This window comes from Syngnathus leptorhynchus, chromosome 11 (assembly GCF_054491065.1).
Source record: "Syngnathus leptorhynchus isolate UIUO chromosome 11, UIUO_Slep, whole genome shotgun sequence".
In the NCBI taxonomy this organism is placed as follows: Eukaryota; Metazoa; Chordata; class Actinopteri; order Syngnathiformes; family Syngnathidae; genus Syngnathus; species Syngnathus leptorhynchus.
In genome coordinates this window covers 338827-366053 of record NC_141205.1, presented here as the reverse complement: position 1 = coordinate 366053, position 27227 = coordinate 338827, and the positions used below count along the sequence as shown (strand labels likewise).

Genomic DNA, 27227 nt, shown 5'->3' with positions numbered 1-27227 from the left:
GAACCTTGGGAATCATTTCTCTCTCCAGATATGCGTCCAAGGATGCTTGGGCCAAAAAATCAACTGATCAAAGTCATTGAGAACAACCGCACCTTTCTGAACTGCCCCTTCTTCGGTTCCCCTATTCCAGAGTTACGCTGGTAAGCGTACGCAATAGGTGGCATTCCGAATCGACCGAATGTCGCGTTCACTTCCCGTAACGTGTTTTTTTCCACGGCAGGTTTAAGAACGGACAAGGCAGCGGCCTGGACGGCGGACAGTACCGCGCTTATGTCAACGGCAGCCTGGAGATCAAACGCGCCAGAGCGCAGGACCAGGGCACCTACACCTGCGTGGCCAGCAGCATTCTGGGCATGGCTGAAAACCAGGTCCGCCTGGAGGTCAAAGGTCAGACACCAGATGTGCCAAAGCAGCTCGTGCCTCTTTCTTTGAGGCACGGAATCAAATCACGAGTGACTGTTCCTCAGAGCCCAGCCGTATCGTCAGGGCCCCTGAACACCAGTCGGCCATCAGGGGGTCCACAGCTCGATTTGACTGCAAAGTCCAATCTGATCCCAGCCTGGCTGTCACTATGACTTGGACAAAGGACGACAAGCCCATCCATCTGGGATGGAGGTAAGCGTCATGGATGCTGGCTTTACAATTGATGTTTTTGACCGAGCATTTCCTGAAAACGTTAGCTTCCGGTCGGTATGCTATGTTGTGTGTTATTGCTCATCTACCAGGCTGAGGAAGGACGAGGAATCGCTGACCGTCCCGAACGTCAACGAGGGGGACGAAGGGACTTACACGTGTACTGTTGAAACCGAGATTGACCGGGACTCGGCCTCGGCTCGCCTCACTGTGTTAGGTACACGCGCGCGTACTTAACACCAGACGCCATTTAGCTTGGCCACTCCAGTAAAAGCTCCACGTGCGGAATAGCTAGAAGACAGACACGCAGGCACGCACGCACGCACGCACGCACGGACTTTGTTGCATGTCGCGTGCATATGGTGCATGATGCTACTAATGTCACACACTAATGACATTGTACGTTTCTTTTCACTGCACCTAACGTAGCGGATGAAAGAAGAAATGTTGTGTGCTTTGTTGTTGCGTTTTAGCCCAATCGAAGAGCCGTTTTTAAACATTTGACACATTTGCGTTGATGCTCGTCCCATGCAGGACATACGTATTTGCAGGAGATATACTTCGAAAGCTTAAATGGCTGCTTGTTTGGCTCCAATAGAAGAACTCGCATTCCTGGCAATCAATTCAAAAGTGTCAAATGTGTCTAACGCTATTGACATTTCCTGTGCACTTGCGTTCCGGTGGGACTCCTTTGCAAACTCTAACCACTCCACCCATTTCCTGGTCCTTGACCTTACAGAAGAAGCCTCCCTCAACCCCTCACTTTCTAGTGCCTTGCCTCCAGGTAACATAACGCGTCGTTCTTTTTAATGATTACAAATACTTTCAATGAACTTTATTTCAACTTCTGGTGTTCCATACCTTTTTCTTTTTCAACCCCCAATAGAATATGTCTCCTAGTTTGACAGCTCTTTTGCTTCTCGTTCCAACGTGCCCCACCCAGCTTTGTTCAAATCAGCTTGTGTAATGTGCTTTAAGATCTGGTTTCCTTTGGCAGACCGCCCCGACCCTCCTATGGATCTGGAGCTGTCCGACCCGGCAGCCCGGAGCGTTCGCCTCACCTGGATTCCTGGAAATGACCACAGAAGTCCCGTCACAGGTCACTCACTATGCTACGCACGGAATATGAAATGTTTTTTTTTTTTTTTGTTTTTTTTTTTAAAGTCGGTCAAGAGGACGTTTTAAAAGGCAGCAAATGTTTGCACACGCACGGCAGAGTTTTTGGTCCAGTTTGTGGAAGACCGCTGGGAGCCCGGAAGATGGCAGGACCTGGCCTCCTACCCCGGGGACCTCAACTCGGTCATTCTGCAGCTGGCTCCCTTTGTCAACTACCAGTTCCGAGTTATCGCCATCAACCGAGTGGGCCGGAGTGCGGCCAGCAGACCCTCGCCCAAATACCAAACCAGTAGCGCTGGTGAGTAGCAGCAGCAGCAGCATCCCGATGGCTTCCACCTGTTCGATGGCTGTCGTAGTTTGATGCCGAGATCCTTTTATTTCACATCAAGCCCCCGACGTTATACCCAGAGGCCTCCGAGGCTGGGGCTCACAGAAAGACAACGTGGAGATCACTTGGGAGGTAAGTAGTGGCCATTGCGATGGAGGGCTAGCTAGCTAGCTAGCTAGCTAGCTTACATTCCTGTCCATTTGGTCAGCCCCTGCTTGATCTGGAGAAAAACGGCCCTAACTTGCACTACGCCGTGTGGTGGAGACGCAAAGATTCTGATGCCGAGTGGAGCAACGTGACCACAACGGGGACCAAACACGTTGTCCACAACACACCAACCTATGTAGCCTATGAGATGAAAATCCAGGCCAGGAATGATCTTGGAGCAGGACCAGAGTCCAACGTGGTCATCGGATACTCGGGAGAAGACAGTAAGATGGATCGATAGTCGACGCGGTCGGCTTTGCGCCCGCCGTGGGATTGACGTTGTGTTTTCAGGACCCACCGACGCTCCGACCGAGCTGCGCGTTTCCAAGGTAGACAGCACCAAAGCAAATATCCACTGGGAGCTCGTCAAGCGGGAGTCGGTCCGAGGAGAATTCAAGGAGTATCGAGTGAGACTGAGCGCAGACACTCGCACGGATCCCGTCTTTTGCGGCGGGTGGCGTCAACTTTCTGCCTGCCGTCTTGCAGCTGCACTATTGGCGTGAGGCCAGTCACGTGCCGGCTTTGGTGTTCAGCAAGGAGAACAAGACCAAAGGTTTCTACACCACCGTGGCCAAGCCGTCGGGCATCCTCAGCGACCTGGTGCCCTTTTCGCGCTACAAGATGTTTATGGTCGTAGCCAACAATGGTTACCAAGGTCCGCCTAGCAACACGCTTGAATTCAGCACAAAGGAAGGAGGTAACCCACTGAAATGGAGACATCATAAGAGCCGTTGCTGTCTTTTTACCGTCTTTGTGATGAGAACGGCTGTTTTGGAACATTGTCATTTTTCTTTATGCGCAGTGCCCGACGCTCCCAGTTTTTTCAGGATCAAGCGAAGAGGCTTGGATTCCATTCATCTGGAGTGGGACAGACCTCTGGAGCCAAACGGTCTCCTGGTTGGATACCAGCTCAAATACCAAACAGGTGCTTTTCATCTTTTTTTATGACGTTAATAGTCATCAATGAAAACCTTTTGAGAGTGGAAGATGAATCGAAGGGGCAATGCGGGCGGTGACCCAGGTGGACAGACAAAGAGCTGTGGTGCCTCCAAGATGCTGGAAAGTTTGGAAAGTCAAGTTTGTGGCGCCACCCTGTGGCTATTTGCCCAGTCGGGAGCTCCACGGCCAAAAAGAGTGCTAAGATTGGCCGGTTGAGAAGTGGCTTTCCAGAAGCTCCGATGAGCTGCCGACAGGGGTCGGCCTCGTTTTTGAGTCTATGCCATCGGTTCTTCATGAGTTGTTTTGATTTCTATTTGTACTGGAGCGCATTGAGTTTCACTTGCTTGTTGTTTTTTCCAATGGACTTCTACCATTTGTTTTCTTAGCCAACGGATCGAGACAGGGTCGACCTCGCGTTGAGACTTTCCTTCCAAACGTGACGGAGTTCACGCTCCGTCTTCCCGATCGCTCCAGCCGCTACAATTTCTACCTGTCGGCGCTCACCCAGGTGGGAGCGGGCGAGGTCTTTGCTGAAGAATCCCCCTTCTTTGGCAACGAAGGTTAGTCTGCTAACAGCTGCTCTTGAAGAAATGACACCATTCGCTCAAAAGCGCTGGTGGAAAGCAGGAAGAAATACTCTGGTTCTTTTCTTTGGACCAGACCTTCTCTCGCTCCCCTTTCGGCCAAAGGTGCCTTCACACCTGCATCGGACTAACTGTGATGGAGGGAGCGAGTGAGCGAGCGAGCGCTTTGTGTTCAGTCTCTGGCGTACAACCACGCGCCCAAAGTCTCATCTGACCTTGACGCCTAGCACAATCACAATGGTCTTCATTGGCCCAGTATGGAAAAAAAGAGCAATCCCTACTCAGCTCAGCGACTCTCTTAGCTGGGGAAAAAAAAGACAACATGAAAAAGGTCAGGGAGATAGATGAGGGTTAGGGAGGGGGAAAAACGCAATTTATGGAGAGGGGCAGAGTGTGGACGGACTTTCAGTCCCCGTGACGGAATGATCCGTCGGCTCGGCCATCTGGGATCTGTAACAAAAGGATAATATGCACAGATTGATGTTTACAAAGTGCACAAAATTAACGGCGGAGTCGTCGTCGTCCTTTCAAGGAATCAGATGTCATTGATATTTGCCTTTTTATTGTACATCCATATACTGCCGAATAGTATGAAGGAAAATGTGTTCTTTTTGTAATTCCAACAAATGGGGCTGATTTGACAGCAAATATTTCTTCCTTCTTCTCTTTCAAACGTCCGTCCCCTTCTTTGTGTTGACAGAAAACTTTACTGATGCTACAGGTCTAGGTAATAGCGAATGAAGAACACGTCTGCCTGTTCCCACCCGGCCGGCACCATCCTCCCACCCTCCCTGTCTCACTTTCATCTCAGCGCATAGCAGCAGTGCAGTCCACTATCCACAACACGTTCGGGGCTTGAAGTTAATCAAAGAAGAAAAACCTACGCGTATTGAACATTATTTGCTGTCGCATGACTTTTCATACAAATATCAGGTGTCCATAAAGAAATGAAGCAAAATCCGATATATGTGCAATTGGCAAGATCAGATTTCCAGCCAACCTTTGGAGGCTTAAGCATGTGGTTCTTGCAAATGAAGAAGACAAATACAAGGTGTTTGTTTGTTTGTTTGTTTGTTAGTTAGTTAGTTAGTTAGTTAGTTAGTTAGTTAGTTAGTTAGTTAGTTAGTTCGTTCGTTTGTTTGTTTGTTTGTTTGTTTGTTTGTTTGTTTGTTTGTGTACAGAGCTGGATTCAAGTCATGGCTTCATCTTGATGACTTCTATTTGACATGATTTCTCAAATAAGTCACTAGTTGTGACATTGCGCGAATTACCATGAGACTTGGACTGCGCTGCTGTTCACCTTTTGTTTTGCCCTTCCTTTCTCTTTGCTGGTGTTCTTTGCCATCAGGGATTGAAAAGACCATTCTTATTTGTCCACAACTTTGAGGCCTCATTGCTGCTATTGATATTCCGTCTAGCGGACTTGTTTGTGACTAGTTTGTAAGTGATCCCTGATGGTGCACAAGCTGGCAGTATTGCACATCATCTTTGACCCGGTTTGTTACTAAACGCAGCTCATAACAGGCATGTCGCTAACGCCGGTTGTGCGTGCTCTGCTCGCAATGGAAAGAATGGTCAAATATCTCAGCGGTGGGTGTCGGACTCTCTCACCGGCTTGATCTTTTTGGTTCTTCCATCCTTCTCCATCACGTCAATTCACGTCATCCGTGGGACATTTATTTGAGTGAACTTACCGCTTTGCATCTGCTCCCAAACACGACAACGTCTTCATTGCTTTCGAGCATGCTCGGAAAATAGGATGCCGATGCTGATGCAAGCATGCACGTAAAAGACAGCTTTGCTTTGCTTTGCTTTGGGAGCATCGGTCATAAGGATTTGGTGGTTGGAGATGAGCTTCACGTAAGGTACAGTATGAGTCAACCTGATGAACGCTTTGAGCGAATTGGATTGAAAAAGTCCACACGCACTATTTGTTTGTGTTTATAGTTTTCACAGAGCCGCGTTACGGCTGACCACTTGCTCAATCTCATCCGATATTGCTTTAGTTTGAGGGACGTTTACAATCTACGCCAACAATAATTGGCATTTGAAAGTGCACAATTGTCGTGAACAAGTGGTCACGGATTCAAAGATGCAGCGTAATGTAATAGCTGCGTTTGTCCAAGCATGGTAGTGTTTGTCCAAGTTTGGTAGTGGTATCCGATTGTCCGTACCAAATGAAGAGAGAGCCCCCCTGTTTTGTTTTGTTTTGTTTTGCTTTTCTTTGCTTTGTTTGTACACGTAAAAGTGAAATATGTGGCATGTTCTGTTTTGTGTCTTTAACTGTGTTCTTTCCCTGCTCCTCCTTCCCTTGTAGTTGAGCTTACGGATGCCTCTTTGGCTTCAGCTTTCACTCTTACTCCTCCTCCAACAATTAGTAGCTCATCTTCTCCTCTTCCAATGTCTCCAACGATTGAGGCTGCTCCTCCTAGTACTACTACTGCTACTACCAGCATTGAGGCAGCCCCTACCACACTACCGTCTGTGCTGCTCATCAACAAGAACATTGATAAGAATGTGTTGGGTACATTTGATTTTTTTTCCCCCTTTTCTCGGCCTTCACAAACAGTGGAACCTCTCCAGTTGAACATTGTGGGAAGATGGACTCGTACTTGTTTGAAGATGTTTTCCCCAAAAGGGCTTTGACTTGAAAGGTTCCACCGTCAATGCTGTATGTGAAGTGAATTGAAAAGAATGAATGGAAACCTCCCAAAATGTGGGATTGATCTTTTTCCCCACTCCAAACTCAGGAGTAAACATTGCAATCGGTTTGACGGATTGAAAAATCCCCTGCAATTTCAAGACATGAGGGTGAATTTTCAATCCCTGAAATCAGGATTTACACCTCGATTGGAGTGCTCAAGTTGTAGAAAAGAAAAGTGTGCCACCGTGCATAGGACTAAATGGCACACACAGCCAAAGGGCGCTTTTGGATGTGTGCCGCCACTGACCTTTGACCCTTTACCTCAGACACCCGTTACGCAGTGGCCCACGGGCGAGAGATCTGGAATGTGACGGTGGAGCATAACAGTAACTACGCTAACGTCAGCTGGAGACACAACTTCCCGGCCGGCAGCAGCGAGTTTGTGCTAGAGTTCACACTGGACAGTAAGAATCCAGATCCCGCCCGCCCGCCCATACGTTACTTGATCCAGTTCAAAGCTTGATAAGAGTCAGACTGTTGCCAAAACTCAGCAGGTGGTAGGAAGCAACATCATTTAGCCCCACTTGTTTGTTGTTGCTCATGCGTCAAAGATGAGACAGACGTCATCTTCCTGATGTTCCAAAAAAAAGAAAGACGCAGCCTCTGCATGCCTTTCTATTTTAGACTCGCCATCTTTGGCTAACATCGTGTCGTGCAGTTTTTCTTCCCTCATTTGCATGGAAAAAGAGCGAGCGCATGTATTTTTCATGTCCGTCGGCCACGGCTTGCATTCTGAATGCAAGGAAGAGAGGCTGTCCACTAAAAGGACACGGATCTCATGGACTTGCCCACCCCAGCCAGCCAGCCAGCCAGCCAATCATTCATTATGCGTCAAGGTGGTAGCTAGGGAGTTTTTGTCTGACCTTTTTGGCCATTCCATTCATCTTGATGTGTGACTTCGGGCTCGCTAAATTCTGTTCTTTGTATCACTAGAGCATTGTTCTAAATGAACAAGCGTGCCATTGGTTGCGGTGCGGCAACACCAAATTTCTCACATCATAAGGCATTGAAGCTAAACAATGAATTATGAGTGAGCAAATGAAAGAATATTCCTTTCATTTCTTGCTCCTGACAAATAAGAATTTATGGATGGTGGCACGTTTTGTCATTTTGCTTTAATGATGGATTGCTATCAAAAGGACCAATTCAACTGCGTTGGTCGACTTCACCCTCGGAATGGTTGAAAGCATGACGCATGACCTGGCTGTCCTGTGCTGCCTTTTCCCTTTCACTCAGTTCTACTGCATTTCTTTCCCGGATTGAGAGCTTGCAAACAATGCTTTGCTTTCTTTTCTCTTTTTGGATCAATGGATTTGGATGTTTGATTGGTTTGGCTTGTTTCCTGGCTCATTGACTAGACGTTTCAGGAAGAAATCATCTTGGGTTTGCATGTACGATGATGCTGCACATCCCTCAAGTAGTACTGTCATAACTAAATCAGTGTTGATGATGCTTAGTGATTTTCAAAGCCTGGTAGTAAGTGTCAAATGCAACGACCGCCCCCCCCCTAGAGTATGATTGGCCCTTTCTTGTGTCTCCAAGGGGACAAGACAATGAAAACTGTACCAGTGAGTCAACAGCCCCCCATTACAGTGGCGGATTTGGTGGCGGGTGCCAAGTACCATCTGAGGGTTTACTCCCATGAACTCAGCAACGTCACCAGCAAATCTGTCACCTTTGAGACGAAGCAAGGTGAGGATCGGATTGCTTGGCAGGCCCTTGATTCAAAGATACCTGAGACTGTGTGAAAAGGTATTTGCCCCCCTGAGCATTGGGGCAACAATAGGTGCCAATGAGTCTCTGTGGAAAGATTGCTGGAATCATTTCCATTCTGGAGGCTAAGGGAGCATCAACTGCCTTGGTTTCAATTGGATGCGCACGATGCCACTCCAAAAGCTTCGCGCTGATCTTCTTAGGCCAGTCAGAAGTTTGTATGTTTGCTCGCTCGTGCTCGTTAGCCTGTTTCGCTTTAGCCTGCCTGCCTGAGGTAAAAAAAGGAAAGATTGGATTTTCTGGTCAAAAACACAATCCATGCTTCCATGGAATACAGCGAGTCGGCCAGGTCCTGAATTAGCAAATCAGTCCCAGGCCGCCACAGTCTCGCCACCCTGTTTAATTGTCGGTAGGATCGTTATTGGTTTTTAATCAGGTGCTGTTTTTACATTTGCACAAAATGAAGCGACACACACTTTGCAACAGATATTGATCATAAAGTATCTAGCTATCGAGCTAGCTAGCTATTCCTGGGAAGCTTCACTTTTATTTGTGGATAGTGGCTCTCTCTGTGGTTCACTGAAGTTTTAGAATTGGCTTTATTTGTCTATCGCTAGCTACTTCATTTTTGATCTCTTCTTAAATCTCCTTGGATCGTGCCATATTGTTCCAGCTTTTTGGGCTGACTTCATTTCCTTCGGCAAGCGGTTTATTGGTGCGGAGGTAATCGGTCTCGGGTTTGAACAGTAAAAACAAACGGCTTCCCCCACAAATGTAATTCATTTGTAATTCAACGGTCAGTGCAAGTACTTTTTCATACTGGGTGGGGCAGCTTGAAATGTTATTTCCCCGTAACAAATAAAATCACCAAGTAAAAACTTCCTTTGATATGTATTTGTCCAATGATCTTAAACAGTCAAGTGGTCCAAATGATGCCAAAAAAAAAAGCTATTTTGGATTGTAGGTGAGGAGATATGACTGTAGGCTTATGCTAATATGGCTCGTAAACAAGAGCTTGTCTTCTGAGGGCCACTTTCTGCGTGCGTGCCTGCCTGCCTGATAATAATCATCATCATCATCATCATAATATACTGCATTGTCTTGCTTTTGCTTTGTTTTTGTTTTTTTGGTTTGTTTTTTTGCAGCCTTTATTGACCAGGTGGACATCGCAACTCAAGGCTGGTTCATCGGCTTGATGTGCGCCATCGCCCTCATCATACTGATCCTTCTCATCGTCTGCTTCATCAAACGGAGTCGTGGAGGCAAATATCCAGGTCAGACTTAACCGAGCGAGTGTGCCAAAAGTGGACTGGGAGAGATTTGTGTCAAAATTCTTCACACAAATGCATCCTCCATTTAGTTGTTTTTTCACATCCACAAATATATTGGTGATTTCATATTTGCAAATGATAAATGCGCCCACCCCACAAATGAAAATCACCAATACATTTGCGTATTAGGAAAAAGGTGTGCGAATCGATCGCAAAGGTATTTGTGGATGTGAAAAAGAGTGGATTTGAGACACAAATCTCTTCCCACAAGAACGACGCTTCCTAATTCACTCTGTTGCCTTTGAACAATAAACTAGCCAACTGCTAATCGCTAAACAAACGCTGCACAAGCACCTCACTCTCCCTTGCCTGCCTGCCTGCCTGCCTGCCTGCCTGCCTGCCTGCCTGCCTGCCTGCCTGCCTGCCTGCATGTTTTGGGTTGACTTGCTTATTTCCACTTGAGGAATGACCAAAAGTTGTCTGCTGATTTGCTGATCCAAATCAATTTAGCTGCAGTCCACAGAATAAGATTGGCTCATTCTGCCATGTTTGCATCTTTGAATAGGAAAATTGGATTCTTACAAGCTGTTGTTACGATTCAGAGATACGGTACGCTCCAATTCAATTGCAAAAGTTGAAATATAGCTTCGAAATCCAATAGAACCACATCATGACATTTTTTCAATCACTCTCATAAAAAGATGTTTTGGATTGTGTTGGAAAATTCAAAAGTGCCAAAATTGTTGGATTGATTAACATGAATACAGTTGACAGCGACTGTATCATTAACCACGGTTGGAGTGTCACAATTAACAAGACAAACATGTTTTATTTGATGAACATTTCTAGTTTGAAACCAGTTTGAAGTCTTTATAGATAACTGGAATGTTTTGCAGTTTCTATAATGTCTAGATGGCGCTTGCATGACTGGTTTGCCAAGTGGTCTAGGTAGGTCAACGAACGTACTTCTTGAGCTGACACGAGAAAAAAAAAAAAAAAAAAAACATGACCCTTGAAAGGACTTTATTGACTGAACCAGGACCAAATACTATAAATGTGAATATTTGGGGTTTGTACCGAAATATTTTTGTGGTCTAACACACCTTTGTGCTTTTTCCAGTTCGAGATAAAAAAGATCTTCCTTTGGACTCTGTTGATCACAAAGACCCGGACGGATCCTTTGATTACCAGTAAGTGCCAGCAAATCTGCTCACATGCACTCATGGACTTTCTTTCCCTCGTCAAACAAATTCAATACAACGCTTTATATACAATATCAATGGCTTTTATTTGGAAGAGCAAAACCTGGAAGTGGCGCCCCAGAATGAGCGCCTTCACAATTTCAAACATGTGCCCCGTGTCGATTTGAAGTTATTTGAATGGGAGCAAATGTACGTAGTGTATGTATCATGTTGTCTTTTGCTCCTTTCAGGTTCCACTGATTGCTGAGGCATCATTCTTCTAAAAGAACAATGACTAATGCCCACAAATTGTCTCAAATGTCTTTTACATTGCATGCTAACTATACTGACATTGCCTTACCTTCTTTGTTGTTTTTTGGACTTTACTTTGACTACCGACTGAAATCCTAAACACAATGTGACATAAAGCAATTGATGAAACTTGAGTTACAGTCACATTTGTTTCATAGAATCCCCAAAAGTCATTTCAACGATTACTTTTACTGGCCGTCACTTTTGCCATGGAAGTCTGTCCAGGCAGGTTTGTTCCTCATGAGTTCCAATGTACGCATACAACGGGCAGCATGGGAACTGGTTTTGACGCAAATTCCGTGGTCAGACTCGTGCGTGAAGCCTCTCCATCCCTCCCCACGTGTTTGCTGTCTTTCCTCCATTCACGTTAACTCTTTACCCCTTTCACAACTTGTCTCTCATCAATGCCTGACAGGAACCAAAACAAGAACAGGTACTTTGCCAGGCATCTTTCCTGGCACTCTGCATGTCCAGGATTTGGGGTGACTAACATTTGACAGATTCGAGAAAGCATCCTTTTCTTTCTGATCCGTGCCCGCCGTCCTCACTCGCGATTGCACTTTTGAGCAGGCGAGAGAAGACGAGAGAAGCTTGACTCTCGTGTTTTATGCTCGTGATTTCCGAGAGGTCCACGGAGTATATTGTAATGCGTCATATATCCGTGGACTTTGTGACATTTTCTCAGTCTTTGTTTTTTTTTTAGTCGCATCAGCATGTGTAGTGTAGCGTAGCGTAGCGTATCATCCCTAGTTGCTTGTATTGAACTCCGTGGTGTGTATTTGCGTTTCCTGTCAAGGAATCTTTTCTCCCATCAGTTGCTATTTAAAAGTCTAACATGCAAACTGACGAGGTCTATATTTTCTTTGGAAGTCCCTCCCCTCCCCCCCAAAGAGAGCGAGAGAGCATGTTGTCAGCACGTGTCCATCCAGTCAAAGTTCCTGGGTTTGCCCCAGACCTTTCTGTGTGGAGTTTGCATGTTGTTCCTGTGCCTGCATGGGTTGTCCTCCCTCCCTACCTCCCTCCCTCCCTCCGGTTCCCCCTTCCACTCAAAAATCACGCATGGCAAATGAATTGAATCATGGAAATCCCCGTCAGTGTCAATGGAATTTCGATTGAGTGGCGAGCCATTGTATCTCGCCTCCCGGCCAAAGTCAGTGGATGACAGTATATACGTATATTCATGAAGGGTAAATATGAAAATCTCTAAATCACACAACTTGTACAGTGTGCGTATTTTTTGTTTTGTGGCTACATTTGTGACTCATTCATGATCAGTGTACAGCTGAAGCTGAATTTTTTTATTTTTCAGCGTCAAATCTCTTTGAATAGGAATGTCAACAGAAGTTGGGGGGAGCATTTACGGTGACGTGAGCCAACCTTTGCCTGACGTGACAAAGGAGCCATGGCTTTCTCAAAAAACGAGACTTTCTCTCAAGAGTCTCTAGTGGGCTTTGCGCAATTCCACGTAAAATCCAGCTTTAGCTGTATTTAGGAGATAGTCTTTCAAACTAACGAGACTATTTTGAAGGTAATCACGGCAATGAATGAGCTGTCGATGAGATTTGCGTGGCCCGGCCTTCAAAGTGAAAGAGCGTGGAAACGGAAAAATAATAGCCTGCTTCTCTTTGATTTGCAGCAGCGACGAGGACAACAAGCCTCTCCAAGGTAGCCAAACGTCACTGGAGGCCAACGTGAAGGAGAGCGACGACAGCCTGGTGGACTACGGAGAAGGCGGCGACGGGCAGTTCAACGAGGACGGCTCTTTCATCGGCCAGTACACGGTAAAGAAGGACAAGGACGAGACTGAAGGCAACGAAAGCTCGGAAGCCACCTCGCCTGTCAATGCCATCTACTCCCTGGCGTAGTGCAACTTTTTCGACTCTGGCTGGCTGACTGGCTGGCGCACGGGTGAAGGAAGACTCCGTATGAATACATAGTATATGCAACTGTGAGCTATCAGCTCATGCCTTTATTTTCCATTTCCACAACTTGGAGAAAGAATTCGCTCAATTTGCTTTTGTTCTCAGGCTGCCCGGCCGGCTGCCCGGCTGGCTGCCTGCCCGGCTGCCCGTCCGGCCGGCCTTTCTCCACACAGACTTGCGTGTGCCTTCGGGGTGGCTTTCAGCGGCATCCAAAAGCGCTCGTTTTTTTTTCCCCCCACGAGTACTAGGTTCAACGGCATATCGGCCTCCAAGCGTCAAACTCGGCAGGATCCTAGCAGATATGTTTATCATATTGATACATATACACAAAAGAAAGATTCGAATTTTCCACCGCCGGTAGAGGTCTCATTCAATCTTAATGAATGCTGTCCACGATTTTTTCATGCGTCCGTCCATCTCGCTATGCACGCTAGCATGCCACTTGACATAAGCGCACGTGTTCTTTTGGATCCCAGCTGCAGGGTATATGACACATGCTTCGGATCACTTTGCCTTTTACACTGTGGTAGAAACGCTTTCCTTACCTCAGAGTGCAGATAGATGTCCAAGATGGTAACGGCGTCAAGAAAAAAAAGCCATATCTGCTATAGCAGCTCTGACAGTGTATGTTGCTCATGTGTCCGTCCCATTTGTACAAAAACAACTTGTTTTGTAGCATGGGAGTAGCTCAACAAAAGAAACATTTGGAAGAGTTACTTTTGCTCGAGGAACAAAAAGCTGCTGCAAGCTGACTGACGCATGCTATATTGTCAGGTGTATACATCATGATTAGCATTGGGGGGTTTTTTGATTCACATTTGATTTCACACATTTTATACCAACACTGCAACGTCTATTTAGCATCATAATCATCCATAGATATTCTATATTATAGCCTACTACTTTTTCAAAAATATTTTCTTATTGGTGACAGCAGCAAAGTTGCCCATTTGTTTTTAGCTAAAATAAATGAAAAAAAGAATCATAAAAAAAAGATGAAGTCACGTACGCATGCCGTTTTATTGTAGGGCAGAAATGCAGCCATACTCCAGGCCTGCTCCCAATTTCTTCTTCACTCTTTGTGTTTGGTTTCAAGCAACACGGCGATGTCTACGTAGCAGTATCGATGCCCAAACAGAAGAAAGCTTTCTTTCTTTCTTAATTGCTGTCCTGGGCCTGCTCAGTGCTGAGTTTGGAGCAGACGCTGCATTGAAATAGTCACAGGACCATAGTAGTACACATATCAAGGCAAACAGGAATGGCTCTTTTTTTTTCTTCCCACCCACCCAATTTGCAAACAAGTCACGAGTAGCATTGTGAGTTTACGACGATGTTGTTGCCGATCGTAAGAGTTGATGGAAGAGGAATAGTATCGCGTCGTGTCTCTATCCTGTCCAAATTGGCTTTTATGTGCATTGAACTTTTGAAAAGCTGTTGCGGTGCTCTTTGTGGAAGGGAGAAACGCACTGTATGTGTATGCCTGCGCTTCTAATTCCGACTCCACCACTTTTTTTGCATTCATTCAGTAGTCCAGCACAATTCAATTGAGCACAAGAGAGTAGTGCTAATAAAATCCAATAGATTTCAATTTGACTTCTGTTCACGTTCATATTTGATTTGACAGATTTATTTGAGATTGTATTTATTGCTTTACTATGTGGGTACCGTTAATTCATTCCTACTTATAGCTAATCATGTATTTAATAAATGTGACACAAACATTTTTGACCCCTTTGTTGTTTTATGTAACCGATAGCCCCAATGTTTGCAAAAAAACAACTTCTTGTTCATTAGGACACGTATGTAAGTGTAACATGTTCAATTGTTTTTTGGAGCGGCCGTCTTTTCCGAAACGACGAACAAATTGTGTTGTCGTACGTGAGAAAAGCTTTTCTTGTACCCATCTCGTATTACTCTTATTATTCACATTTATGTGCGTTTGCAATTTATCTGCCACATATTATGTACGTACATTAGCATCCAGAAAACAAAACACCCTGTTGTAAATATTGAAATGTTTTTTTTTTCCCCCCAAATTCTACTATATCCAACAAACAAATAAGCCTGACTCATTTGAAAATGTGAGCGGCACCCTTGTTCTGTATGTATGCACTGTGGAAGCAAATTGACGGCCCACTTTGTAATGTGCTGTTTATTGGTGCTTTGGAGTTCATAACTGTTGTTCAACCATGCATTTTGCTCAAACTCATTTCCTTTTAAGTGCTGCTCCTAGTCCCATTGCATAAACTAACCTGCAATTGTAGTGGCACAAACAGAAGAATATTTCACACCAAGTCGACTTGCAAAGTTCATATTTAGCGCACTCCACTGTATTACCGATCGATCGATCGATAGATAGATAGATAGATAGATAGATAGATGGATGGATGGATGGATGGATGGATGGATGGATGGATGGATGGAGACGCATAATGGAATTATTAGTGGCACATTTCTGTGCGGGGGCCCATTTTTGGGGCCATTTGAAATCAGGAATGATGTCATCCTTGGAACAAAAACACCGATTGCCACCATCCTGAGCTCGGAATGAAAGCCCGGGCAACAATTCAAAATGCAAATACTTCAGCAGCTTACTGAAAAAAGGAAATACTCCCAGCCATAGCTCATAGATGGACAACTGCAAAAGACAAAGAATCATCCATACTGACTTTTCTTTGTCATTGAGTTGCGCTCATTTTCCTTTCCTGCAGTGTCTCACTCTCTCTCTCCCTCAGTGTCTGTCTCCTGCTGACCTTTCATGAGTGTGTGTGTGGGGGGGTCAAAGCACGAAGAACAGAACATTTGCACCACCATTGTTTTCAGGTTCTTTGGCTTTTCTGCAATGAATTCTCTTTTTGATGATACTGAGTCCAAATCTTGTTTTGACATGCAATTAACAGCTTTTGTAAGAAACATCGACTTAATAATAATTGAAAGAAAAAAAAAAAAGTCAAACATGTAGTCACCATGTACGTGTGTGTGTGTGTGTGTGTGTGTGTGTGTGTGTGTGTGTGTGTGTGTGTGTGTGTGTGTGTGTGTGTGTGTGTGTGTGTGTGTGTGTGTGTGTGTGTGTGTGTGTGTGTGTGTGATGCAATGTTGCAACTTCTGCTAGCCAAGCCCTCTTTATAGTAAAGCTATATTCTTTTCTCTACCTTCTGACTTCTGGTCTTTTGTCCAAGTCATTCATTCAAAATAAGTCTGTGTGTGTGCATGCTTTATATTTTGATTTATTTCGTAAATAATCAAATTAAATTCCATAATTGAAAGGATTTTTATTAGCACTGAAGTGGTCATATATTGTATTTTTATTTGCTGTCTTAGTTGTTTTTCTTTCAACCTGACAGAACGACGTATTTCTTCATCTTCATCTGTGTCAATTAGCTGGAGTAGGCAATTATTACATGTATTCCCTTCCTTGTCTCCATTAACAGGGGGTGAGCTCAGCCCGACCCGATTCTGACTGCGCCCCTTTTCCGTCTGTCATTTGTGATGTTGAGTGAGGGCAAAATCCAATGTCATTTGTCATGGTTTCTACCGGAGGAGGGGCTTCAAAGTACTCTCAATCTGGGAAGACTAAATTATTCATGCGTCTTAAAAGCTTTGGTTGCAGACGTGAAGACTTCTACTCGGTCGGTCGAGCCCTGGTGGCCGCTCCTACTGCTCATCATCCATTGTGGATGGCTATGTTCCGTATCCTCCTCACAAATGTGCTGACGTTGTGCTTTTTGATGACGACCGACGTCGGATGATGCTCGCAAATGTCCTTAAAGCATTTGCCACTGCCTTCCTCTCTTTGAAAGTGCATTCATATTGATTGCTGCTGCTGAAGAAGACAGTGGAAAGGAGAAGACAAAGGGTGCTTGGGGGCAGGGAAGCTACTGGACAAATCAAGTGCCTGCCTGGCTGCCTGCGTGGCTGCCTGCCTGCCTGGCTGCCTGCGTGGCTGCCTGCCTGCCTGGCTGCCTGCGTGGCTGGCTGCCTGCGTGGCTGCCTGGCTGCCTGCGTGGCTGCCTGCCTGGCTGCCTGCCTGCCTGCCTGCCTGCCTGCCTGCTTGCTTGCTTGCTTGCTTGCTTGCTTGCTTGCTTGCTTGCTTGCTTGCTTGCGGGGCGGGGCGAAGGTGGTGTCCATGTGACATGAGCTAATGGCTCTCCTCCCTGCTGGCATCTGGCTAATGTGCGTATGCGGGCGGCGCAGAGTCAGGGTAGAATCCCCAAGGGAAGTGGGGGATTGGCAAACTCGCAGAGCCTCCTCACACTCGCATGAGACATTGTCTCATTGATTCGTGCACCACTGACTCCGTCGTGTACTGTTAAGCCCGCCATATTTGTGTGTGTGTGTGTGTGTGTGTGTGTGTGTGTGTGTGTGTGTGTGTGTGTGTGTGTGTGTGTGTGTGTTTGTGGTTAGGCCTCACATGAGGCTCTACATTCAAATGTGTCGTCTTTTGGCCTGTCGCTAATGATAAATCGTGGCTATAAGTGAGGAGAACTTCATTTGCTCCAGATTTATTTGGACGAAATAGCGAAAAAGGGGTTTCAAAATGTACGAATATCCAAAATACCATTAGTATTCCCCCCCCAAACTAAAACTAGTTGGACATTCAGACCTTGTTTGCCGTGTCCTGCTCGGTCATTAGTTTGAAATAGGTAACAGTAAATAGCAACGCACTTCTGTTGTTCTTCTTTCTATTCCTCGTTTTCAGCCGAGTCTTTTGCGACGCACCTCCTGCCATCATACCATTGCCGGTTAGATCATTCCATTTCGTTGTATTTATCCGGTCCTTGGTGCTTAAAAAAGTTGGGGAGCCCTGTTTTAGAAACTCAATCGATATAAGATGGATGGATAGAATCCTTAAGCATCTCATTTATGATGGGCTTGTTCTCCAGCGCTCGCTCCATGCATGCAGTGCTACGTGATTAGATGCGCCTCACCGAATGGCCACTTTAGCCAAACACAAGGGAATAGTCCTGTTTCTGCTCTGTCTATCTGACACACGACGGATGTGGTGGTGGTGGAGGAGAACAAGCTCGGCAGGGCGTGGAAGCCAAAACAAGCGCATCTTTTTTTAATTGGCAATTCAGCCCTGAAGTGATCTTTAGTCATCCTTCACACTCTATGTTCTTATATTTGCAGCCAATGAACATGCACATTTTTGGAAAGCATACAAACGCCACGTCCAAATGAAGACCGGAGCCAATGGTTGTCTCTACCGCTTGACTAGCAACACTGAGTCAGGTTCCACATGCAGCAGGCCATCTGGATGTGACACACGCAACCTTCCTAGGAAATCAACGCAGAATATGACCAGACGAGGTCTTCTCTGGTCATCTCGGCCAACCCGACGCTTAGCCGCGTTTTTGTACATCAGATTCCTTTCTTAAAACCAATTGGCTTTCTTGCAATGTAGACATCTAGAGATAGCTTTAAGCGCAACATACATTTCTTGTCAGCAGTCCACCCAGGGTTTAGCGTCGAACAACAACAACAAAAAGACTTTGTAAAACAGAAAGTACCGAAAGTGGCACCAAATGACAATTTAGCTTTAACTTTGTAAAACAGCCAGTACCGGAAGCGGCACTCTGGTATTGACGCCAACTTTTCAGGGATGAACATAAAGAAGGGATGCGAAGAAAAGCAAGGGGGCGGGAAGGAATATGGAATATGGGATGAGCGGATCGCGACAGTAGAATGTGGCCAGCCACGCACAAAATTGTGTCCATCCAAAGACGTTGTGGGCTTTCCTTGACAAGGGAATAAATTAGCCTTGCCTGCCTGCGTGTCTGCCTTCCTGCGTGCCTGCGTGTCTGCCTGCCTGCGTGTCTGCCTGCGCGGCTCTCGCATCATTGCTGCTGCTCAAGGTAAACGCCATCCTTCATCCTATTTGTAATGTCCAAAGGGCACATTTCGCAGGCTTCGTTTGTGCATTTCCACGAGGATGTGCTGCGCGAGCTTGCTTGACGCAGCAGCGGCGGCAGCAGCGGGGGCGTCCGAGCTCCGGCAGAAGCCCATCATCCGTGTTTTCCCCGTAAGATGCGTCTTATCGAGCAACTAATGCGTGTTGCCGAAGGTTGCTTTTAAACTTCAATCAACGCCTATTGCAGGCAGGCAGGCAGGCAGGCAGGCAGGCAGGCAGGCAGGCAGGCAGGCAGGCAGGCAGGCAGGCAGGCAGGCAGGCAGGCAGGCAGGCAGGCAGGCAGGCAGGCAGGCAGGCAGGCAGGCAGGCAGGCAGGCAGGCAGGCAGGCAGGCAGGCAGAGACAATGCAGAACAACAGTTCATTGCAACGTTTTCAAAGGATTGATGGAGCGCGATTGTTTCTAGGTGCTGCCTATTGTGTCATCCTCACTGGTGGAGAAATCATTGGGCAGATGATGACGAAGCAGCGTTATTCATGCCGAAGCACATTTGGGAAGCAATTACCCTCCGCGCAACCTGCTTTCTTACTGGGCATTCGATGAAAACATTTATTTCTACTACATTTCTTTAAAACAAACAAAAACCACGTCATGTGATGTCATCTTGAATTTCCATGTAGAGCACTTGAATGGATGTTGGGATGAAAAGTACATGACACAGTACAGTACGTGTGTGTGTGTGTGTGGGGGGGGGGGGGGGGGGTGATGAAGTACTTCTCCCGCTTCTTGAAGTCATTGATTGATCACGTTTTGTTTTGTTTTGTTTTGTTTTGTTTTGTTTTAAAGCCAGGTTGCTTCCAAACCCGTCCAATAAAGAAATGGCCTAAATGGAAGCTGACTTTCATTTGTTGTGTTTTTTGTAGGCATAAACAGGTCGCTCGCTCTCACAGACTTGATCTCTTTGTGAAGTGGATGGAGACCATGGAGATTTACTTCAGCCTACTGCTCCTCAGCTCACTTCCACTTCAGGCTTTGGGCAAGTTGATGCAAATGAATACCACCTTTGTGTCTTTCTCTGTGGGCATCTCTTGCCTCCTGTTCATCTTGCTGATTCCCAGAATGGCCTCCTCGGTTTGTTTGTTTGTTTGTTTGTTTGTTTGTTTGTTTGTTTGTTTGTTTGTTTTTGCAGGTGGAGACGTGTGTGTCTCTGGTCACGATAGCGGGCCAGTGTTTGAAGAACAGCCAAGCAGTCTAATCTACCCCGAAGGCCTGAGTGAAGGCAAGGTAATTCTCAGCTGTCAGGCCAGGGCAAGTCCAGCGGCTTCCTACAGGTGGCTATACGTCGTATCTGGCGGAAGCTTTCAAAGTGTTCTCGTACCCCTCCCTGCCATCTTTCTTTCGATTTGTCTCGCACACGCAGGTGGTTGGTGAACGGTAGCGAGGTTCCGCTGGGCTTAGACCTCCGTTATTCCATGGTCGCCGGTAACTTGGCGATCGGTAGACCAGAGTCGGCTCGAGACGCCGGTTCTTATCAGTGTCTGGCCATCAACCGCTGCGGCACTATCATCAGCAGAGCGGCGAACCTCAAATTTGGCTGTAAGTCAAGCAACGACAGGACCCAATCTTTGTCATGGACTCGATGATCTGTTTTCCTTCTTTTAGACCTCCACGACTTTCCTCCTGACAGCAGGAGTCCTCAGACGGCTTATGAAGGCATGGGAACATTCCTGGCATGTCAGGCGCCTCCACATTACCCAGGTAATGTCACGGTTGAGACTTTTAGCCATTAAGGAGGGTCGAGTGGTCTCAACCGGCACCGTCGGGTCTTTTTTTGTTGTTGTTTTTCGCAGTTCTGTCCTACCGGTGGCTCCTCAACGAGTTTCCAAACTTCATCAAGAAAGATGCCGGCCGCTGGTTTGTATCCCAGGTAACGGGTAACCTTTACCTTGCCAAAGTGGAGATCAATGATACGGGCAACTACTTCTGCTTCACGACCATCAACATGGACATCAGTACCAAAAGTACCTTCAGCAAAGCCAACCAACTCACCGTGCTACCTGAAGGTAAGACCCCAGAATGACGACGGATGATAAGAAATGAAAGTGGTGCGCCGCTTTGACTGCAGCCAATCCAAAGAAGTGGGCTCCGATCATCAAAGTGCGCTTCCCGGCCGAGACCTACGCCCTTGCAGGGCACGCCGCTCACTTGGAGTGCTTCGCCTATGGAAAGTAAGTTTCAAAGCGGCGAATTCAGAGGGGGCTGGCTGCCTGGCGGGCTGGCGGGCTGGCTGCCTGGCTGCCTGGCTGCCTGGCTGCCTGGCTGGCTGATAGCTGGCCGGCCGTTTTGCTGACCTCACATTCAGGGTCACGTGACCACATTGGTGAGAAAATGCTCGCCCTTTCACGGTTCCTCTTTCCTTTCTGTATGTAGTCCAGTCCCAAATGTGAGATGGAAAAAGGTGGATGGACTCATGCCGTCCAAGGCGGGTTCTAGCGTGGAAGGTCCCACCCTGATCCTCCCAGATCTGTCCTTTGATGACGAGGGCGTCTACGAGTGCGAAGCCCGCAATTCCGAGGGAGTCGACGTGTATCAGGGCCGCATCAGCGTGCAAGGTTTTTCTCAGCGTGTTTTTTTTTTTTTCATTTGCGGTCAATCGCTGCGGTTTGACACATGGCCTCCTCTTTTGTTTTGCGTGTGTGCTTCAGCTCAGCCAGACTGGTTGCAGGTGATGAGTGACTCTGAAGTGGAAATAAGTTCTGAGCTTCACTGGAGTTGCGTGGCTGCCGGGAAACCACGACCTTCCGTTCGCTGGCTCCGCAACGGACAGCCGCTCACTACGCAGGTGCAAACAAAAAGAAAAAACAATCGTAGCATTTTGTTCTGTTTTGTCTGCTTAGAACATTGTGCCGTCAAGCAAGAAAAACATCATTCGTAATTAGTCTTGTAAGAAAAGAAAAAAAAATCACTTTCTAACCTTCTGTCTAACTCTCCAGGACAGAGTAGAAGTCAATGGCGCTCGTCTGAAGATCAGCAACCTGGCTCTGGAGGATTCGGGGATGTACCAGTGTGTTGCTGAGAACAAGCATGGAACAATCTACTCTACCGCTGAGCTAAGAGTCCAAGGTAAGACTCAAAGTCGGAAGACTCTTTTGTTGCGCTAAAGCGCCGTTGCGCCGTTTGTCCGTCCGCAGTTCAGGCTCCAGACTTCCGATCGAACCCTGTGCGAAAACTGATCCCTGCAGCCAGAGGGGGACGAGTGAGCATTGAGTGTCGCCCGCGAGCGGCCCCCAAGCCCGGCCTCTTCTGGAGTCGTGGGACCGAGTTGCTCACCAACAGTAGCAGGTATACGGAGAGGAAGGGGAAAGAAAATCTGCCCATTTCTTCATGATGATTGGGTGGATGGATGGATGGATGGATGGATGGATGGATGGATGGATGGATGGATGGATGGATGGATGGATGGATGGATGGATGGATGACCGATGGATGACCGATGGATGGATGACTGATGGATGGATGACCGATGGATGACCGATGGATGCATGACCGATGGATGCATGACCGATGGATGGATGACTGATGGATGGATGACCGATGAATGACCGATGGACATTGAGTCGACTGCACATTGAAGCAAATGGATGCGGCCGATTCTTCCATCGCGTCATGTGTGTCTGATATTGTTTGCACAGGGTGACGGTGACTCCCGACGGAGTCTTGTGGATCACCAACATAAGCCGAGCAGATGAAGGCAAATACACTTGCTTTGCTGAAAATTATCTGGGCAAAGCTAACAGCACGGGACACTTGTCTGTCAGAGGTAGCATTTGCTGCACACACACACCCAAATGACGTAGTCTCCAATATCGCTCGAGTCCAATATTGATTGATTGAAACCACCACCGCCGCCAGATGCTACCAAGATCACATTGGCTCCGTCCAACGCCGACATCAATCGAGGTGAGAACGTGACCCTGCAGTGTCACGCTTCTCATGATCCCACCATGGACCTGACCTTCACTTGGGCCCTCAACGGGGCTCTGCTGGACCTGGAGGATTCCACGGGGCCGTACCGTCGAGTAGAGGGGGTGAGCGAGAGACGAGGCAAAATTCGTCCATTCAATGAGAAAAAGAATGGAGAAGGTTTTGAGTCGTCGCTTGTTGAACTCAACATTGTCCAACAATGAACATTGTCATTATTCCAACTTTCGGACAGGTGGTCGGCTTTTACGTTGCAGAGCCGCGAGCAAACTCGCTTTGGAAAAAATAGCTTTTGCGTGATATCACCGTTGTTGTCCCCATGTAGAAGGAAACCATCGGAGACCTGTTCCTCGTCAACGCTCAGCTGAGTCAGGCGGGCACTTACACGTGTAGCGCTCAAACTGTGGTGGACAGCGCCTCGGCCACAGCCAAGCTGGTGGTACGAGGTAAAATGCAACCGAAAGTGACCGGCGTTGATTGGAAAATGGGACTTTAGGGTGCTTTGGCTGCCACGTCTCTCGCCTTTGTTTCAGGGCCCCCGGGACCACCCGGCGGTTTACTGGTGAGAAATGTGGCTGAGACGTCGGCGGAGTTGAGGTGGAGTCGCGGCTACGACAACCACAGTCCCATTGGCAATTACGTCATCACGGGCCGATCTTCTCTGTCGCCCACCTGGAAGCGCTTGCGGACCGGTGCGGAAAGCAAACGACGTTGTCCGTTGACTTGCCATTGGGCGGCCTGCGTCAGCAAACTCCTTTCATTTTCAAACCAGAGCCAGTCAACATTGAAGGCAACGCAGAGTCGGCCTATGTGATTGGCCTGGTGCCCTGGATGGATTATGAATTTCGGGTCATCGCCAGCAACATCCTGGGCAGCGGCGAGCCCAGCGCGCCCTCGCATACCATCCGCACGCAGCAGTTAGGTGAGATGACATCGATCGATCAATCAATCAATGGATGGATCGATGGATCAGTTTGTTCGTTCCCTTGGTGGTAAAATGCTATGTGGTGTGCAGCTCCATCCGTGGCACCCAGTGGACTCGGGGGTGGAGGAGGAGATCGCCATGAACTTATCATCACGTGGACAGTAAGTGGAGGCCAGGCCAGACCACAGACCCCAGGCCAGGCCAGGCCACAGGCCAGGCCAGGCCAGGCCAGGGTGGGAAAGCGGCTGGGACTGGCTTTGCCGACCCTGGGTCTTCTTCTGCTTCTCCAGCCCATGGCCAGAGAATACCAGAACGGTGACAGCTTTGGCTACCTCCTGGCTTTCAGGAAGAAAGAAGAGCCGTCATCACCGTGGACGCAAGCGCGCGTCCCTTTTGTGGAGTCGTCCCGCTATGTGTTCTACGAGGCCACTCTGCCGCCATACAGCCCCTTTGAGGTGAAAATTAAAGCCTTTAACCGCAAGGGCCAAGGTCCCTTCAGCCAAATTGCTGTCATCCACTCTGCTGAGGAAGGTTGGTTACTTTTGATTCATTTCGTCTTTTCACACAAATGCTGCTGTTTTAACCCAGGCTTTGCTGACAACAGTCCTTCCTTCCTTCCCTTCTGTTTGTGATTTCTATTCAAATGAAAATGGACATGAATGACCAACAGGGGGCGTCCTAATGTTCTCTCACCTGTTTAGCTGTACGTGCGGCTCTCTTTTCAGATGGAAAAGGAAGGCTTTGTCCACACACGACAACATTTTCATCTTCCTTCTAACATATGTGCATTTGTCCCCTCCTTCCTTCCTTCACAGAGCCAACGGTTGGACCGCTAAGCATAAATGTCAGTGCACTGACAGCTTTTGAGATCCAAGTGTCATGGGAGCCCGTCCTGCAAGCCAACACCAACGGGATCCTGAGAGGATATGAGGTTGAGCGACCTCGTGCTTGCTTGACTGCATTTTCTCAAATATGGATTCTTTTCCCATCACCTGATCCATCAACGCATACGTCGAGTATTTCCTCTTTGCACTATTGATTGGAGATGAGAAACAATGTCTGTTTAGATCCGCTACTGGCGCCAGCACGAACGGGAAGCGGCAGCCGATCGAGTGCGCACGGCAGGGCTGGAAAGCACGGCCAGGGTGTCGGGACTACGTCCCAGCACTCGCTATCACGTGGCCGTTCTGGCGTATAACAGCGCGGGCACTGGGCCACCCTCGCCGCGATCCACCGTCACCACCAGGAAACCACGTAGGTAGCTCAATCACAGACAGTCAAAGGTGCAAAGACGCCCTAATTTCTCATGGCTAAGGGAAAGGCCATCCATTTCAAGTCAAATAGTGAGTCGCTTCTTCCTTCAGCTCCTAACCGGGCCCCAGCAAATGTATCGTGGCGGACGGACGCTTCGTGGGTGATTGTGCGATGGGACCACGTGAAGGCCATGCACAATGAGTCGGCGGTACTCGGCTACAAAGTGAGTCTTGTTTGCAGACTTTTTGGACATGGCGTCTGGCCAATACTGTCGACCGAGGCCGAGGCCAAGCGTAGCCTTCGCACCTGCGACGGAAATGATCTGATGGCAGCAGAAACCGACGTCTCTCTTGGACTTTGGAGCGCGTTTCGTACCGTATACTTTGTGCAAGAACACACTCTTGTTTGATTGGAGCGTAACAATAAATCTGTCTGTTGGGAGAACCCAAAAAAAAAAATCTGAGCTAATTATTAATTCCTATTTTATTATTCGGATTGATCTTTAGTTTTTGGGAGTCGTAAAAAGCACGTATCAGAGTTCATCCTAATAAAATGAATAGTCACCTAAATGTTGAACAGAGACTGTGATGTAACAAAGTCAAATTCCTTCTTTGGCACGCTCAAACATGGCGAATCAATTCTTCTTGAATCTTGACAGCCACCGACAAGTTGGCCTCGACGCTAACCAAACGTGTGACTCTGACAGGTTCTGTACAAGCACGAGGGCCAAAGCGTTTTGAAGGTCCTGGACGTGGCCAAGACCTCGGTCAACCTGCCCCTGCCCAAAGACAAGAACGGATACGTTGTAGTGGAACTTCGATCCTGGGGCGAAGGTGGCGACGGACCTGCGCACGAGATTATCGTCTCGCGGGACGCAGGTGAATCCACTTTGGGTTGAAAACATTTGCGTGTGAGCTCGATGCAGCGGTGTGATACGCGGCCGTGTCTTTTTCAGGAACCGGCATGATGGTACAGAACAAGGCCAGTTCGCTCCAGCTGCCGGTTGCCGTGTTTCTTCTCAGCGTGGTGTCAGGCCCGGCTCTTTCGTTGATCGACTTCCAGTGAACGCTTCTGATGTCTCCGTGTCATTCGGGTTGGATTGGAACGGGTGGGCAAAAAACTAAAAGTAGTAGGAGGGTGAGTGAATGCGTCGTCTCAAAGCAGCGGGAAACTTTTCACCTTCCCGCGTCAGCATGTCTTAGAAAACGTTTAGCGTTTGGGAACCGGCACGGCATTCAAAAGTCACGAGTCGTGTCATTGTAAACGTAGCAAACATTGTTGAAAATGAATATGAATTCCACACAATGGCCACCACAGCTTGGCTTCACAGGATTTTTTCTCCACTTTTGTTTGGTTCCTCGAGCTAGCCGAGGGTCATCAATTGGCCAATTAGAAAATGCTCTCATGAAATCATTGTGTGAAGCTGCCTGCATCAAAGTCACCATGTGTCATTTGATTCCCGGTACACTATTGGAGATGTATGTCGCTAGTCGGATGCAGAATTATTGATTGATTGGTTTATTTTCCAGGGTGGAGCTCTACCTTGTATTTTTCCTCACTAGTCCCTATTGTTTGCCTATAATTGGGATCAATTTAAAAACGCTGGTGTCATGCCTTTTGTTTTATGGCATCTGCTTTTATGCTGCCAGGTCGATAACTACTCGGCGACAGCGATTGGCAGGCACGCCGTTAACAATGTCATTTATTCCCCCTCATTGTAATCCTGTCAGCTTCTATCAGCGCTAATGTCAAACATTTATTAGACTGGACGGCGCAGTGACTATTTGAAAGTGATAATCCGACGACAATTCATCTTCAATACACAATAGCGGATTTGCTGATCTTTCAAAAGATCTTTTCAAACTTGATGGCAAATGTGGCGGTGCACTTGACCAACGCGTCGTTTCAAAATGTCACCATAACGATGATGTCGTCCATCCATGGAGGCTCACGGGCAGCTGACAAAGCGAGCTCGACGTACGGACATTTGGAGGTCTTCGCTCGGCCCGACACACACACACACACACACGCCAGAATTGCTGACTGACTCAAAGATGAATGTTGCAAATGCGTGCGTAAAGACATCATTTCCCAATGCCTTTAGTATGGTAGTATTTCAATTTACTGGTAAGCTAGGTATGACAAGCAACCAAGCCGGAGAAAAAGCTGAAATTGCAATGATGTTGCCTTTCAGCTTTTTTGAAAGCCAAATGTGAAGGCGGCTTGAAATTGTTCAATATGATGAAATAAACACAGCTGTGATCGTATGACTCTACTTGTGTGCCTTTTATGAGTCCTTCATCTTGA

The 27227-nt window shown here is 47.3% G+C and overlaps 2 protein-coding genes across 7 annotated transcripts in view; both read left to right on the top strand.

The window, feature by feature from the left end:
• Window positions 1–15975, top strand: part of nfasca (neurofascin homolog (chicken) a) — a 33643-nt gene extending 17668 nt beyond the window's left edge. For 2 of the 6 annotated variants that reach the window (XM_085924772.1, XM_085924769.1), the window contains 16 exons: window positions 29–140; window positions 221–387; window positions 468–615; window positions 726–850; window positions 1373–1417; window positions 1631–1732; window positions 1850–2047; window positions 2139–2209; window positions 2286–2508; window positions 2576–2691; window positions 2771–2981; window positions 3087–3209; window positions 3610–3783; window positions 9370–9498; window positions 10616–10685; window positions 12625–15975. In XM_085924772.1, coding sequence (XP_085780898.1) covers window positions 29–140; window positions 221–387; window positions 468–615; window positions 726–850; window positions 1373–1417; window positions 1631–1732; window positions 1850–2047; window positions 2139–2209; window positions 2286–2508; window positions 2576–2691; window positions 2771–2981; window positions 3087–3209; window positions 3610–3783; window positions 9370–9498; window positions 10616–10685; window positions 12625–12853 — 2243 coding nt within the window. In that variant the 3' untranslated portion in view covers window positions 12854–15975. Of the gene's footprint in view, window positions 1–28; window positions 141–220; window positions 388–467; window positions 616–725; window positions 851–1372; window positions 1418–1630; window positions 1733–1849; window positions 2048–2138; window positions 2210–2285; window positions 2509–2575; window positions 2692–2770; window positions 2982–3086; window positions 3210–3609; window positions 3784–4507; window positions 4535–6124; window positions 6332–6792; window positions 6916–8053; window positions 8204–9369; window positions 9499–10615; window positions 10686–10927; window positions 11094–12624 lie in introns of those variants that run through there. The other 4 variants (XM_085924775.1, XM_085924771.1, XM_085924774.1 and 1 more) reach the window with 3 other exon arrangements.
• Window positions 15976–18621: 2646 nt separating this feature from the next.
• On the top strand, window positions 18622–27168 carry cntn2 (contactin 2). The gene is made up of 23 exons (XM_085923777.1): window positions 18622–18765; window positions 19684–19796; window positions 19950–20091; window positions 20181–20356; window positions 20423–20518; window positions 20611–20823; window positions 20886–20988; window positions 21191–21372; window positions 21466–21602; window positions 21754–21883; window positions 21952–22102; window positions 22453–22580; window positions 22673–22848; window positions 23067–23187; window positions 23275–23433; window positions 23514–23663; window positions 23757–23827; window positions 23957–24197; window positions 24482–24597; window positions 24734–24920; window positions 25031–25143; window positions 25627–25798; window positions 25876–27168. Exons 2-23 carry the CDS (start codon window positions 19733–19735, stop codon window positions 25983–25985), a joined length of 3138 nt encoding a protein of 1045 aa, XP_085779903.1. The 5' UTR covers window positions 18622–18765; window positions 19684–19732; the 3' UTR covers window positions 25986–27168.
• Window positions 27169–27227: the final 59 nt, after the last annotated feature.

Coding starts and splice junctions, on each gene's coding strand:
- cntn2 (XM_085923777.1), top strand. CDS start 19,733: ATGGAGACCATGGAGATTTACTTCAGCCTACTGCTCCTCAGCTCACTT. Junction 22,103..22,452: donor TTGCTCACCAACAGTAGCAG/GTATACGGAGAG, acceptor TTGTTTGCACAG/GGTGACGGTGACTCCCGACG. Junction 24,921..25,030: donor CGTCACCACCAGGAAACCAC/GTAGGTAGCTCA, acceptor TTCTTCCTTCAG/CTCCTAACCGGGCCCCAGCA.